The 15,206-nt window shown below is 43.2% G+C and overlaps 1 protein-coding gene across 4 annotated transcripts; it reads right to left on the bottom strand.

The window, feature by feature from the left end:
• Positions 1–331: 331 nt before the first annotated feature.
• agfg1b (ArfGAP with FG repeats 1b) lies at positions 332–7,896 on the bottom strand. Of its 4 annotated transcripts, none has more exons than XM_020462821.2 (12): positions 7,545–7,893; positions 6,693–6,786; positions 6,270–6,385; positions 5,882–6,023; positions 4,742–4,898; positions 3,810–3,917; positions 3,356–3,500; positions 3,138–3,226; positions 2,957–3,049; positions 2,601–2,762; positions 2,255–2,370; positions 332–1,996 (listed from the first exon to the last, which is right to left on the bottom strand). In XM_020462821.2, exons 1-11 carry the CDS (start codon positions 7,709–7,711, stop codon positions 2,261–2,263), a joined length of 1,383 nt encoding a protein of 460 aa, XP_020318410.1. In that variant the 5' UTR covers positions 7,712–7,893; the 3' UTR covers positions 332–1,996; positions 2,255–2,260. The 4 variants fall into 4 exon arrangements, with proteins under 4 accessions (XP_020318410.1, XP_020318411.1, XP_020318409.1 ...); XM_020462822.2 differs by having other exon boundaries at positions 2,259–2,370; XM_020462820.2 differs by having other exon boundaries at positions 2,273–2,370.
• Positions 7,897–15,206: the final 7,310 nt, after the last annotated feature.

Here is a 15,206-nt window from a genome sequence, read left to right as displayed (position 1 = left end):
GTCATATTTTAGTGGCCTTTTGACCCCAGCACAAGGTGCACTTGTGTAATGATCATGCTGTTTAATCAGATTCTTGATTCTATGCCACACCTTTCAGGTGGATGGATTTTATTGGCAAAGGAGAAATGCTCACTAACAAGGATGTGAACAAATTTGTGAGAAATAAGAAATATTAGAGAAATAATCTTTTTGTGCATATGGAACATTACTGGGATATTTTATTTTAGCTCATGAAACATTGTACCAACACTTTACATGTTGCATTTATATTTTTGTTCACTGTAGATTTTAACCTCAAATTCTAAATGAAAAAAGAGAATCAAGTGCAAACTGCAGTTAAAAATCTTTAATATATTTATACATATATTTATATATGTACACATTGACGTATTACTGTAACGGCGAGTAACACAATTGCATTAATTAAAAGTGATTCGGGGGGGGGGGGGCACAAGTTAACCATCTCTCCAAATAAATACAAACTTGTCATGTGTTTTTACACACACATGCGCAGGGCCGTAGCTACATATGAAGACACCAAGGTCCGGTCACTGAGGTATAATAGTCCGGACCTCGGTCATTCTTTACAATTAAAAAAATAAAAGATTTATAAAAATAAAAAAATTACGAACCGACTTGGGGTCTCGACTTACTGTTGAGATAGTAAAATACACACGGTGCAATTTAAAAACTTGGTTGTGCATCAGCAGTTTTCCTCTTGTTACATGTCACTCACTGACAATCACTAAATTTTTGGGGGTACTGGTAAATGGGTCTAGTTAGCTGGCTAGACTATCTAAACTTGTAGTAATCATGGTTGAATTAACAACTGAGCACATGTCCTATTAACACAGCATAAGTCATGACAAAACATGTAGAATTGCAGGAATTTAGCTTTAAAACTGCAACAACAAGAATATGTATGTAAAGCAAATGTAGTTGTTTACCTTTTCTTACTAAAAAACCTTTTCTGTTAACAGATCCCTCTGTACGTATTAATTTCTAGTTTGTAATCCCGGTGCCGAGTTAATGTGAGTTAATGTGTAGCGGCTAATCGTATAGCTAATAGGCTGTGTTTGTAGGCCGACTGAGGTGAATGGAGCAACAGCAACCAATGTGATAATGGCTGGGGTCATTTAAGCTTGTTTTTGCTGTTCTTCAAATAGCATTTTAGAAATTATAAATTGTATAAATGCAGTAAATGAGCTTTAACTTTCTTAAAATGTATTTGATTGGGTCAAATCTAGGATTGGAGAGGGGGGGGGGGGGGTCCTGCTACACAATCTTGTACCCTGTTGAACAGGGTACCCCAGGTGGCACCCCAAGTAATAGTGGTATTAATCATGCACCAAATAACAGTCCCGGACACCGTAAATGCAGGCAGTGGCGTCATGCCAATTGAAACCACAATACATTGTTTCTTTAACACGGAATTCATTAAATGATACGGAATATGGCCTCCGGTGACACCTTGTTCACCAGCCTGATTCTTCACCAACATCTAATCGTCATCGTTCCCGATGAGAAAATCTGTGTCACCTCAGTTCCCTCCTAGACATGTTGTATACAACCATGTTAGTTATCATATAAACACACTGGTAGAAACATTGTAGTGACACCAGCAATGTCCTCCGCCCACGTCAAGTCCTAATTATACATAACATTTATTTTAAACGTGAATACAAATGCCGACATGCACAATAATACTGTCAAACATAAACTACAAAATATGTATAGAGACCGTATAAGTCCCAGGGCATCGTTCCAGGGCAGTCCCCGATCCCATAGTCCTTCATAGTGTCGTAAACATAGTTAAGAAAATCTTGATTTCAGAGTTTCAGAAATGTACTGTCAAGTCACAAGGTGTGACTGAGCCGGTACATTGAATAGGTGCTGTATGCTGCCCTCTGGTGGTGATGACAGGGAGGGAGGCGCGCTACAGGAAGGGGTTGGTGTTGGAGCTTCCAGAGGGGTAGGATCCGGCCGGGGCTCCCGCCTGGTTGGAGACAACGGGTTAATCAATATTGTAAAATACATGACCATCAGCATGACTGCCAAACGTTCATCCATGAAGTTAGCAGAGAGAGAGAGGGCGCACACATTTACATTGGACCCATGCAGAAGTTGTATGTGTGTAAATAATTGTACGCGTTCGGACTTGTATTTTGTTGGTCAAAGTCAGGCACAAAGTGTTTCACACTTGTATTACAATCAAAGACCACAAAATGTTCTTCGACATGATCTGGAAACATACACACTATTAAATACTCCCCATGAATGGGTTATTGGTCATCCCAGGACCAGCCATGAGCTGCCCAAAGGGGGTCATGGAGGGCTTGGTCTGTCCATAGACTGTATATCCACCAGGGCCTGTCAATGCAGAGAAAAAAAAACTGATTAAGGCTTAATGCTCTCTTTACCAATTAGGTTCCCAAATAGTGGAATGATGGCTATTTAGTTGCAGAGTGGATACTAGCCAGAAACATGCTCTTTGTTTATAGTGTAGGGTCACAAGAAAAGTCACAGCACAATTTTTTTGGGGAAATCACCACTTTAATGTTATGGCCAAACTATATTGTGATTGAAACTACACTACTTACCATTAGGTTGTTGGGTTTGGTAGGCCCCCGGCTGGGGGTAAGGGCAGGGGGCCTGGCCAGGGAAGGGCTGCTGGAAGGTCCCACTAAAACTGGTCGGGAGGCAGTAAGAAGAGGCATTCCCAAAGCCAGCAGGCATACTCATAGAGCCTGTGCCAAACGAGGCTACGATACAGAGAGATGGGAGGGGGCGGAGTGAGTAACATGAACACAGTGGCAAACACAAACGAACCTTTCAATGTACAGGATCTACTGATATCAAACAATGCAATTTCATACAAAGAGAGACAACTGGCTGAGGCCCAAACACACACACTTGATATGTATGTATGCACTTTCATGTGCTCACACAAACACACCTGCGGCCAGTGCTATACCATTGGTCTGGAAGGGGTTGGTGGCCATATCCGGGGCAACAGCAGCAGCAACAAATGGGTTATTGGACGAGACGGCTGAAACAACAGGAAATGACATCATGCTTTCATTATGTTTGAGAGTCAACCATTTCAGAAAATACTGTAGGTGTAACAATCCACTCACCTCCAAAACCTTGCTGCATGTTGGGTAAGACTGGCTGAGTCTGGGCAGGCGAGGTTCCCAACACAGCTCCAAACAAATTCCTAGATTCACTTAAATACAAAACATGAATACATTTCTTAGCTCATTGAACCACAATTGTTTTTTTTGTTTTTTTGAGGAGATCTAAATGCAAAGGCTAAAAATGTGTGCCAAGTTTTGGAGTGGTGTCTTTCTCTCACCCCTGGACACTACTCCCTGTGGGGGCAGAGGAGCTCAGCTCGTTGTCCAGCTCAGCCAGGGCAGCGTAGCGGTCCTCTGCCGAGGTGCCCAGCTGGGACTGGGCTGGTACAGCACCAGCCGCTGACGGCACTGGGACACCTCGCCCTACAGAGAGCGAGAGAGATATACACAGGGGTCAATATACACACATTCACACACAGGAGAAAGGACATGGACACAAACACACTAAAGAAAGAGGCACACATGGTATGATAAAAACAAGCTAACCTGTTCCCCTGTTGGGCTTGGAACAGAGATAATGAATGAAATGACATTTCATTTTCGTGTCAAACCGCCAATAAGCAACCCATCCCTTATGGGATTAATTGATACAAACAAACATTTCAATAATTCACTGTGGCAATTAAATTATGTAAATGAGAGGGTATGTATGAGAATGGGACCCGGCGGTACCTGACGCAAACGACTGAGAGGGGGGTGAGGTCCTGAAATGCGGAGGTACTCCAGAGTTGCCAAACATCTCAAAGTTGGCAAAGTCAGCTTTTGAGTTAACCTTAGTCACTGCAAACCACAGAGGAGGAAACACAAAACCCTGGCAATGTGAGGAATGAGGAATGGTGTGACGGTAAAACCCTGACAATGTGAGGAATGGGAGGAGCAGTAAATGACAATGATTTAACATACAAACAACATTATAATGACTTGTGTACCTGCTTAGGCACATTCACTGTTTTACTACACTACTCTTCTTAACTCATTTGCATGAACTCGAGATTTATTTCATTTTGACTCCTTGAAGACAAATCATTCAAATCTACTCAATATTGGACGATGTCTAAATCCAACTTAAAAATGTCAATCTGCAGTTGCTACATACATTTTTGGACTAATGAATTTATTAAATGTACCCATTGATTCTTGAAGAATATAACTTATAAATGCCTCGTGAGCTTAGTTCAAACAGTAACTGTTGTACCCCGTCAGAACCCAAAATATAAGCTTGTTTTACTCCAATGTTTGTAAACAAAGTAAATGTAAACAAACACTAAAAATCCTCTAAACATGGTTAGAACTATCTTTCTGATATCATGGATGGTCAGTCCTTGCATCCATAGTGGTCTATGAATTTGAGAGTGGTTCCATTTCTCCAGCCCCATCCATCAGCTTTATAGCCAAACAATAGTCTTATTGTTTCCACTGCTGATTGCTGCTTTAAATACAATTTTCACTTAGTCTCCCATTAACATCCACACATGACTAAGTGAAAGTTCAACCTAAATGGAAGTTAGGATTTGCCCCTGGGAGTTTGAGCGAGGACCACTCTCACTCATTACTAGATTGTCTTGGGAACCTGGTTGGCTAGGGAAACCTGATTGGCTCATTACCTGATTGGCTGGGGAAATTCGCAAAGTTGGCAAAATTGGCATTGCTGGCAGCCTGAGAGGGCAGAGCGGCAAAGATGTCTCCACCCAGGTCTGTAAGGAGGTCAAACTTCTTCTCCTGAACTATGGGATGGGCCAGGGAACGAACCACCATCGGGGACTGGCGGAGGGAGAGAGAGAGACCATGAGGAATAATTAACAATATATCAACGTATATAGCGCTTTTCAAAGAATCTTAAAGTGCCTGCACTTCAAAGCACATAAAAAAGACAGGTAATTTAGAAAAACAACATCACAACGTTATGAAATGGACAGCCATTAGAAAGTTCAAAGTTCATGGCTTGAGTGGTCATCTGAGGAAGGGGGTCAAGCAGGGAGAGACAGTCCAGAGGCAGGCAGGAAGTGTGATGTCATCAAGGTGTCTCACCGTCTCTGACTTTTCCGTAGTAGAACTCAGTCAGATGAAGTCTGAGCTAAGCCACTGTTGTCCATGGACTCCGTAGAAGGTAAGTAGCTAGCTACCAAAATTAAGCACCCACTTGGATAATGCTATGGCAGTCACGTGGCACCAGAAAGGACACCACATTTCAATAATAATTAAATAGCAGCCTTGTAACTTCGTCCTCCCTACGAGCCTCATCACTGCAGTCTTGCTTTCGGCTTCTCTCCATCCTCACCCTCCAGACACTAGCTGGCATTTGAATCAAAACAGCTAGCCAGCTAACTTTAACATTAGCTAGCTCTTTAAACAGCTTCAGTCAGCTTCAGTCTTAATGTTGTGGTGGATTCTGATTATATTAATAGCTAGCTATATTAATGGTTCATTCTTAAAACAAAAAGGATTGTAGGTAAAAATACCATACAAATTACACAAATATTTACAAAATCTACAGGAGCTCTCGGCTTAGGCTGCTGCTAGGGCGCCATGGCAACTGTATACTCAATGATGACATGTTTCAAATTAAAATAACTGGGGCCATTTTGGGTTGCACCCATTGACTTATATGACTAGACCAAGTTATGAAAATGGATAAAAGGGCATCAGCCTAAAATGTATTTCATCATTTGTTTGGAAATGACTCAAAAGCACATCAGCCTGAAATGTATCATGCCATATGTTAAGAAAGCAGGTAGAAGCAATACCTGACGTGTTAGGGGGGTCTTGTTGAGCTGCAGGGTTTTCAGGGGCTGGACCTCCGGGGTGCTGGCTGTGCTGCTGGCTGAGGAGCCCGACTTGGAGGCCTGGGCCATGGCTACCGTCCTCGCCTGGTCTGGAGGGACGTACCTGTATTCACAGAAGCATAAAGACAAATACATCCAGGGAATTGCTGGAACTGAGTTCCAAAGGTGTAAGAATTTTTACATGTAAAACTGGGTTCATGAATTCATAGGATTTTATATTGGCAGTTCTCTAGAGAGTGATTTTTCCTCCAATTCCACCCCTGAATATATCACAATAGAGAGTGGAGGATCTCTACTTTTTGAGATATTCCGTTAACACGATAGAAAGTAAAAGAGTGAAGCTCCTCACCATCTTTTCTTCTCATATTTTTCCTGGAGGAATTCTTTTACTTTCTGTGGTTCACGGAAGTCTGGAACAACCAATGTCTTGTCATCGTACAGCCCCAACCAGATGTATTTACAAACCTAGATAGAAAGTGTGTGGGGAAGGGGGAGAGAAATGACAAACTCCCTTGAGACAGAAAAACTCAGATGGCAGACATGCACAAAGGCAATAATCCATTGTTCTTCAATACAGGTCCTGGAGACCCACAGGGTCAGTAGGATTTTATTCTCAATACTAGCACATCTGACTAAGCTAATCATCAATGCCTTTGAATGAATCCGATGCGTTAGTGCTAGGCTGGAATAAAAGGCTGCATTCCCCTCGGATCCCCAGGACTAGGATTGAAGAACACATTTCATAGTACATTACATGAATTAATGTCAGTACCTCATTGGTGTGTTTCTGTAAGAATTCAATTTCCTGTAGTGTGAAGGTGGTCATAGAGATGGACTTCACTCTGTGGGGGGGATTCAGGCCTCGTCTAGAGTGTGTATGGGGGGGGGGGGGGGGGGGTGTAACGATAGCAGAGAGGAACAATTGGTGAGTATGCATTCTGTGTCAATAATTTTACAATGACCAGGCACAACATGACTATACACTCACAAAATGCTTTAATGTGCTTATCCTTCACATATAGAGTGAGATCATCCGTTTTATCATCAGTTGTGCTTTTGTCAGTAGTCCCTTCCTATTGTGGTCTCTAAATCATATGCATTTGAAATACTTGACCCACTTCAGGTATTTTATAAGTGTTTGGCAAGCAACAAATGCGACCATTTCTGCCTAGGCCAATACTATATACACCTATAGGAGTGCGCAACGGATGTCCCAAACTACGTTTATGGTATAGATAAACTTGGATTGGGAAAGAGCCGAGGTTGGGCAAGAGTTTCGCCGGTGGTCCAGTGACGTGCTGTTTTGACACACTGGGCAAATACGCCTTTTATCAGCAACCACACACACTAACCTTGAGACAACTATTTTCGGCACAAACAATACTTTAGTTTAACTTTTAAAGATTGGGAATTGAAACCTCTCCTTACATCAAAGTACAGGCTTTGCGACCCTGCCAAATCAATACTAGTCTTTCGCTAACGTTGGATAGCATTACATGCGGTGTTGGGGAGCTTGATAAGTAATATTAACTAAACCACTAAAATACACCATAAAGAACGACTTTAGCTTGTTTTAAAAATCAACCCCACATAAATGCATAACAATGGTCAACATAGTACTTACAGGATGCCAGAACAGGTGGTACAGACGAAGGAACCCACTGTCATGTTGGCATAAGTCGGGCCGCGCTGGTCGCAATCAAAGCACTTCCTATTCTGGGGCTGGCTAGTCATTTCCCGGAGCATCTTAAGATGCGTCTCTTCTTGTTTTCGCTTCGCACTCGTCGCCATGGTTGAGAAAAGGGGCTGCTAAAAGGTGGGAGAAATTAATCCAGGGCTAGGCAGGGGATGTCTTGGCTCGACAGCGGTGGTTCAGACACCTTGCAGAGGTCTAGTGGGACAGACACGTTTCTTCTTCGTTGGTTTACAGGTGTACTAGACAGCTAACCGCAGCGTGACTGACACCTACTGGTTGGGCAGCAATGATCACTCGACAACATTACATTGATGAATAGCAGTTTAATAGTAAATGCAATGTTTACCATCACACTGATTATGTTTTGTAACAACGACTTAAGAGAATCTCCTCTTCCAAAAGGCACCATTTGGAGTTTTGGTCTCAACTTTGACATGATCCTGTCAGTTCGTCACGATAAGAAAGTAATTTGCCTAGAATGTGGCACTGTTTGAGGGTAGCAGGTGTCCACCCATTTCCCTTCCCTCAATATAAATCAATCGTCTCCTGTATTGGCTGAAGGAACTAGCAAGGCCCCACAGACAGTGGTTGCACTGTTCTCGCCAATGAGTCCCCGACTCTGCTCATCCTGTTTACTCGCACACTGGGAGTTGGCCTGGGCCGTGTTCATTAGGGCACACAAGGTTTTAAAACGGAAAACAAATATGAGAATGACCAATTGGACATGTCCAGTTAGTCTGTCCCCGTTTCAGTGCATTTTCTTCCGCTTGGTGCCTAATGAACATGACCCTGAGGTAGTCGCTGTCCCGAATCACTAATCGGTTTCTGCTCTATTGTTCGGAAGTTAAATAAGTGTATAGATCAGTTGATCTGCACAGCTCCATGCTCAGGTAGACCTTCATGGTCCCTTTTCAAGTAGGAATGTGAGAGAAAATATCCAGTGCAGTGTTATCAACCCGAACTTCAGTATGCTGGTCTGTAAGGTCATATCGTTTGCATTTTCAATACTGATGCAATTCGCACGTGACAAAATATTTACACACTATGTCCGAGCCTAACCGAATGGCAAACACTTCCAGCTGATTGCGAGGAAACGTTATTCGGTCGACTACACTCGGTTACTGTTTACTTATTTTTGCATCACTTTGAAAATACAAACGACAGAACCAACCGGCACCACAAAAAGTCAGGTAAAGAACACTTTCCTGTGGATTTAGCTCCACCTCTTACCGTCAAAAGGACCAACAGCATGTACAACCGGTAAAGTGTAAATATAATTGTATTCAAAGACTGGAGGAACCATGGTAACAGTCTAGGGCATCCTCTTCACTGTCAGACAGCTGGGGTGGAATCATTAGTCCAAACAGTTGCAAAACGAGAGTTTCTATTGTACAAATTAAGTTATGACCTTCCCCATTTAATTCCTTTTGCTTTTGTTTCTGAAATGTTTTGCAACAGAATCGGCGAACGCCCCTGGTTAGTCAGGATGCATTTGCTTTACCGCCAGGCACCATCTGAGGACAGTGTCACTTGGACTCACTCTCTTTCCTTTGGCTGCGATGGAAGATTCAGCCGGCTACAAGGGGAGAGATACGACTGGTATTTCAGACAACACAATGACTAAATACATACTAGAAATACACTGGCCGATTTAGGTGCCACGTCACTTTCAGTTTAGCCTGGTATCCAGTGTGTTAGGTGCCACAGCACTTTCAGTTTAGCCTGGATTCCAGTGTGTTAGGTGCCACAGCACTTTCAGTTTAGCCTGGATTCCAGTGTGTTAGGTGCCACAGCACTTTCAGTTTAGCCTGGTATCCAGTGTGTTAGGTGCCACAGCACTTTCAGTTTAGCCTGGATTCCAGTCTGTTTCTGCTTTAGCCAACCCGGTTATCTTGGAATATTATCTTGCCAAACAAAGCAATGTGACGTTGTTGAATGCAGGAAGAGGTAGGAAACCAGGCTACTCCCAGTTCAGCAGTACAGGGTCATGTTCAGTAGAGCACACAAGGTTTTAAAATCAATATGCATGCAACAGAGAAGTAAAACCTGTGCTCTTACTGGACAAGTTCAGGTAGTACCTTCACTCTATTCCAAAACGTTTTATCCTGTTTCGAGCCTACTGAACACAACCCAGAAGAAAACATGGTTTTCAACACTTTTTAACTGTATCAAGAAGAGAGACCGTCAATATAACCAAATACATGAAAGGTGATCCATCAAAAAGAAGGCATACCTACACTGATGAGGTTATAAACAACTGAAAATCGCTGTACAATTCATACTGTTCACATGAGTTGTTCTGGATATGATGGACCAATGTAAAAAGTTGATACAGTCTGGGGATCTCCAAAGCAATAAGTACATGAAGCATTTGGCATCGATTAAATGCCTAATGAAGTTCTACATATAGCCATCTTTATACAGGGCTCTGGGCCTTATGATGAGATATAGAGTTCAGCAGGTACTTCCACCGTAAAAAGGTGAGGTGTCATTAAAATAATGAAGGCCTATGACCATGTGATGAAGGCCTGCTGGCCTGCTGGCTTTTCCACGTAATGCTGAATAATTCTTCCATGCGGGGTTGTCTGCTCCGTCCTGCTGCCTTGTCGCCCTCCCTCTCCGCTCACAGAATTTCGCCATTCGACCGCATATCCTTGTACTCCCTACATATCACATACATATGGAAGAATACAGTTTTACATTACTACCATGGACATAAAACATGCAATGCAAGATCCAGATGATTAGAGTTGTGCACACCAAGGGGGTCGCATGTAACCAACGTCTCAGTTTTAGCTTTTAGAGCACAACGAAGAAGATTACACGGACAGGGAGGACCTGATCCTAGATCAGCACTCTGAGACGCTTGATATATTTTGACCCCTGGTCTAATTTCAAATGGGTGTTATACAGGACCAGAACAGTACTTGACGTGTTTATCATGGCACAGAACCTGGACCAGGGCCTCCTCATCCGGCTCAATCCAGGTCAGGGGGCTCAGTCAGGGTGGTGTTCCTGGTACTGCCAGAACAGTGAGACAGGGTGGTTCTGGAGGAGGAAGGGTTGGAGAGTGTTATTCTAGGTACAGTCCATGGACAGGCATAGGTGTCACAAACTTCTGCCGAAGTCGAAGCCTCTCCTTGTTCGGGCGGTGCTCGGCGGTCGACGTCACCGGTCTTCTAGCCATCATTGATCCATTTTTCATTTTCAATTGGTTTTGTCTGGTCTTCCTACACACCTGGTTTCAATCCCATTCATTACCTGTTGTGTATTTAACCCTCTGTTTCCCCTCTTGTCTTTGTCAGAGATTGTTTGTTATTCAGTGTTGCATTGAGTTTGTATTGGTGCGCGACAGGTCCTCGTACCCACTTTGTTTATTGTTACATTTAGTGTTTGGAATATGTTTTGTTTATTTGTTATTAAATAACTACATTACACTCAGTTTGATTCTCCTGCGCCTGACTTCCCTGCCACCTATACACCCGACTCTGACAATAGGAGTGAAAAATTAAATAACTATTAGTTAATATATGTTCATCTTGTGAAGTGGGAACAAATTACATTGATTATTTCCTTGGTTTAATAGTTTGTTTAATCCAGTTTTATTAAAGACTTCTGTAAACGCATTTGCACCAATCTCCATGTCATTTGTATTGTAGTAATATGAGCAGTGGTCAGGGAGGAAACGTACCTTTCTGTTGATGCTCAGTACTACGTTCTCTATAGTCCGGTGCTGCTGGATCAGAGTCAGCGCTCTCTTGGGGCCAAGGCCTGCAATCTTATCGCAGTAGTCACAGCCTAACAAGATACACAAGTCCACAAACTGACAGACATTAGGTTGATAAAGAGAAGGGGAGTATGGGAGCATTTTCAGAGTACAATAGTTGCGAGATCATACTTGAGAGACAAGTACATAATGATGTTGTATGTCTTACAATACAAGGACATAGTGTGCTTATATATATACATGAAGCTTATGACCATGTAATGAAGGCTTATGACCATGTAATGAAGGCCTCTGACCATGTAATTGGGGGCGGCAGGGTAGCCTAGTGGTTAGAGCGTTGGACTAGTAACCGGAAGGTTGCGAGTTCAAACCCCCGAGCTGAAAAGGTACAAATCTGTCGTTCTGCCCCTGAACAGGCAGTTAACCCACTGTTCCTAGGCCGTCATTGAAAATAAGAATTTGTTCTTAACTGACTTGCCTGGTTAAATAAAGGTCAAATAAAAAAATATTTAAAAAAATTAAGGTCTAGGACCATGTAATGAAGGCCTCTGACCATGCGATGAAGACCTCTGACCATGTGATGAAGGCCTCTGACCATGTAATTAAGGTCTAGGACCATGTAATGAAGGCCTATGACCATGTAATGAAGGCTTATAACCATGTAATGAAGGTCTATGACCATGTAATGAAGGTCTATGACCATGTAATGAAGGCCTCTGACCATGTGATGAAGACCTCTGACCATGTGATGAAGCTTATGACCATGTAATGAAGGACTCTGACCATGTGATGAAGCTTATGACCATGTAATGAAGGCCTATGACTCATTCATTACAAAAGCTTTGGGTGGCAAAAGCTTACCTCTTCATGTGTAATCTTCAGAATGTCTAGCAGCTTGGAAATAGAGTATTCAATTACTTCACTGTGGAGAGGAAGCATTCAACAGAGAAAAGTGGCCATCAGTCATTTCAATAACTCAACCAATCAATTAAAATATAATTTATATAGCCTTCTTTTACCATTACTATGCCACAAAGTGTTTGGAAAGCCACTTGAACCTAAAGCTTTTTTCTATTGGAGAAGCCCACAGCAGTATAAACATGGTTATTGACTCAAAGGATGAGCTGGCGGATTAGGACGTTGCCAAAGGGAAGTGTCCATGTCTTCTGATGCCACCAAAGGGCAGTGTCCATGTCTTCTGATGCCACCAAAGGGCAGTGTCCATGTCTTCTGATGCCACCACGTCTACTGTTCCCCGTTTCACCAGGGGGCCTCCTCGCAATCCCCAAGAGCATTGAGAGTGTGAGAGAGAGAGGGGGAGGGAGACATGTCATGTCTTTGTGTGGTGGTTAGTGTGTGTTCAAGTCAACTGGGTGTGTTCCGGGTGTGTTCAGGGTGTGTTCGGGGTGTGTTCAGGGTGTGTTCGGGGTGTGTTCGGGGTGTGTTCAGGGTGTGTTCAGGGTGTGTTCAGGGTGTGTTCGGGGTGTGTTCAGGGTGTGTTCAGGGTGTGTTCGGGGTGTGTTCAGGGTGTGTTCGGGGTGTGTTCGGGGTGTGTTCGGGGTGTGTTCAGGGTGTGTTCGGGGTGTGTTCAGGGTGTGTTCAGGGTGTGTTCGGGGTGTGTTCAGGGTGTGTTCAGGGTGTGTTCAGGGTGTGTTCAGGGTGTGTTCGGGGTGTGTTCAGGGTGTGTTCGGGGTGTGTTCAGGGTGTGTTCAGGGTGTGTTCAGTGTGTGTTCAGGGTGTGTTCGGGGTTAGCATGCTACATAGAGGAGTGGCACACTGACCTGGATGATGGACACACCCATAAGCTCCAGGAGCTCACATATCTGAGGACACACTACAGAGGCACAGAGAGACAGGTCAAAAGTCCAACACAGGAAGACGGAAAACATGGGTGTATTCATTTAAACCAAGAATGAAGCACATAGTTGCAAGCAGTTGTAAAACATTCTTGGCTGTGATTTATATTTTATTGTTATGTATTTTTTTCTGTATGTTTCTGTGTTTTTATATTAAGTGTTGTGCGAGGTTGGGGATTTAGTGGCGCCGCCAGGGGTATGTTTGGTATGGAAGGCGTTGTTAAGTAGGGTATTGTTATTTATCAATTGTATTGCCTTGATGTGATCCAATAAAAACAATTGTTCACCCAAAAACCTTTTTCAACGGCAACCGTTCACTCTAAACAGAAAACATTTTGCAATGAAAACGAGTTTCTATTGGACAAATGCAGGTATGTCGAGCCCCATTCCATTCTGTTTGCTTCTGTTGGCTTCCGTTTGGTTCCTAGTAAATAGACCCCTGATATGCGCAGTGATTGAATTCCAAATTTTCTCTTTAAGTGTTCCTGAAAAACTGGGGGAGCTCTAGCCTGCAGCCTGTGTGCTCTTCTCCAGCTGGAACGAAACAGGGATTTTACGGGATGTGTCAGGAAATTATACCATAAATACTGTACTGCACTACTTGAGGGTGCCATTTTGTGAGGTAGCCATTTTGTGAGGTATCTATGGTTTCGGCTGTAGCTATGGTTTCGGCTGTAATTCTAAGAGTGCCACAAAACACAGCCCTTTTCTCCTCTGGAGGCTTCCCATCGAACACAAACACTGGCTTGATGTCATGCCCCAAGATGGTTAGCGTGCAAAAGAACATGCCTGTCACGTGACTAGGGCGAGAAGATGGGAACATGGGCGAGAAGATGGGAACATGGGTTGGAAACAGGGCCCCTTAATTCAGAGTTAGTTGACACAGAATAGAAACGCATCCCAATTGTCTAAAGTGACTCCCTCTTCATCTGGGCTACAGTCTTCATCTGCACACTGAATTAACTGGACAAGTAAAAGTAAATAGCTGGCCGACAGCTGCCTTTCACCTGTCCTGTGATCTCAGATCAGTGCAGAGAAGAGGAAGCCACAGTGTTTTAATGTTATCAACTATGCCAATGGTTCGGGTAAGCTGCTCAAGAAGTAAGAAATTACAGCTCACCTAGGGTACTGAAGATGAAGATTGGGTACTGCAGTGAGAAACTGGTTCAGGTGTCCTACGCAAGGACCTTTCCTAAAATTGAAACAAACATATATATTTTTTTATTTCACCTTGATTTAACCAGGTAAGCTAGTTGAGAACAAGTTCTCATTTACAACTGCGACCTGGCCAAGATAAAGCAAAACAGTGCGACAGAAACAACAACACAGAGTTACACATGGAATAAACAAGCGTACAGTCAATAACACAACAGAAAAAAAGTCTATAAAGAGTGTGTGCAAATGGCGTGAGGAGGTAAGGCAATAAATAGGCCATAGTAGCAAAGTAATTACAATTTAGCAAATTAACACTGGAGTGACAGATGAACAGATGAAGGTGTGTAAGTAGTGATACTGGTATGCAAAAGAGCAGCAAAGTAAAATAGAACAATTTGGGGATGAGGTAGGTAGATTGGGTGGGCTATTTACAGATGGACTATGTACAGCTGCAGCGATCGGTTAGCTGCTCAGATAGCTGATGTTTAAATTTAGTGAAGGAAATGTAAGTCTCCAGCTTCAGCGATTTTTGCAATTCGTTCCAGTCACTGGCAGCAGAGAACTGGAAGGAAAGGCGGCCAAAGGAGGTGTTGGCTTTGGGGATGACCAGTGAGATATACCTGCTGGAGAGCGTGCTACGGGTGGGTGTTGTTATCATGACCAGTGAGCTGAGATAAGGCGGAGCTTTACCTAGCATAGACTTATAGATGACCTGGAGCCAGTGGGTCTGGCGACGAATATGTAGCGAGGGCCAGCCGACTAGAGCATACAGGTCGCAGTGGTGGCTGGTATAAGGCTCTTTGGTAACAAAACGTGGCACTGTGATGGACTGCATCCAATTTGCTGAGTAGA

The sequence above is a fragment of the Oncorhynchus kisutch genome, linkage group LG27 (genome assembly GCF_002021735.2).
Source record: "Oncorhynchus kisutch isolate 150728-3 linkage group LG27, Okis_V2, whole genome shotgun sequence".
NCBI classification, from domain to species: Eukaryota; Metazoa; Chordata; class Actinopteri; order Salmoniformes; family Salmonidae; genus Oncorhynchus; species Oncorhynchus kisutch.
The sequence above is the reverse complement of the archived record's forward strand: the minus strand, read 5'-3'. Positions and strand labels throughout refer to the sequence as shown.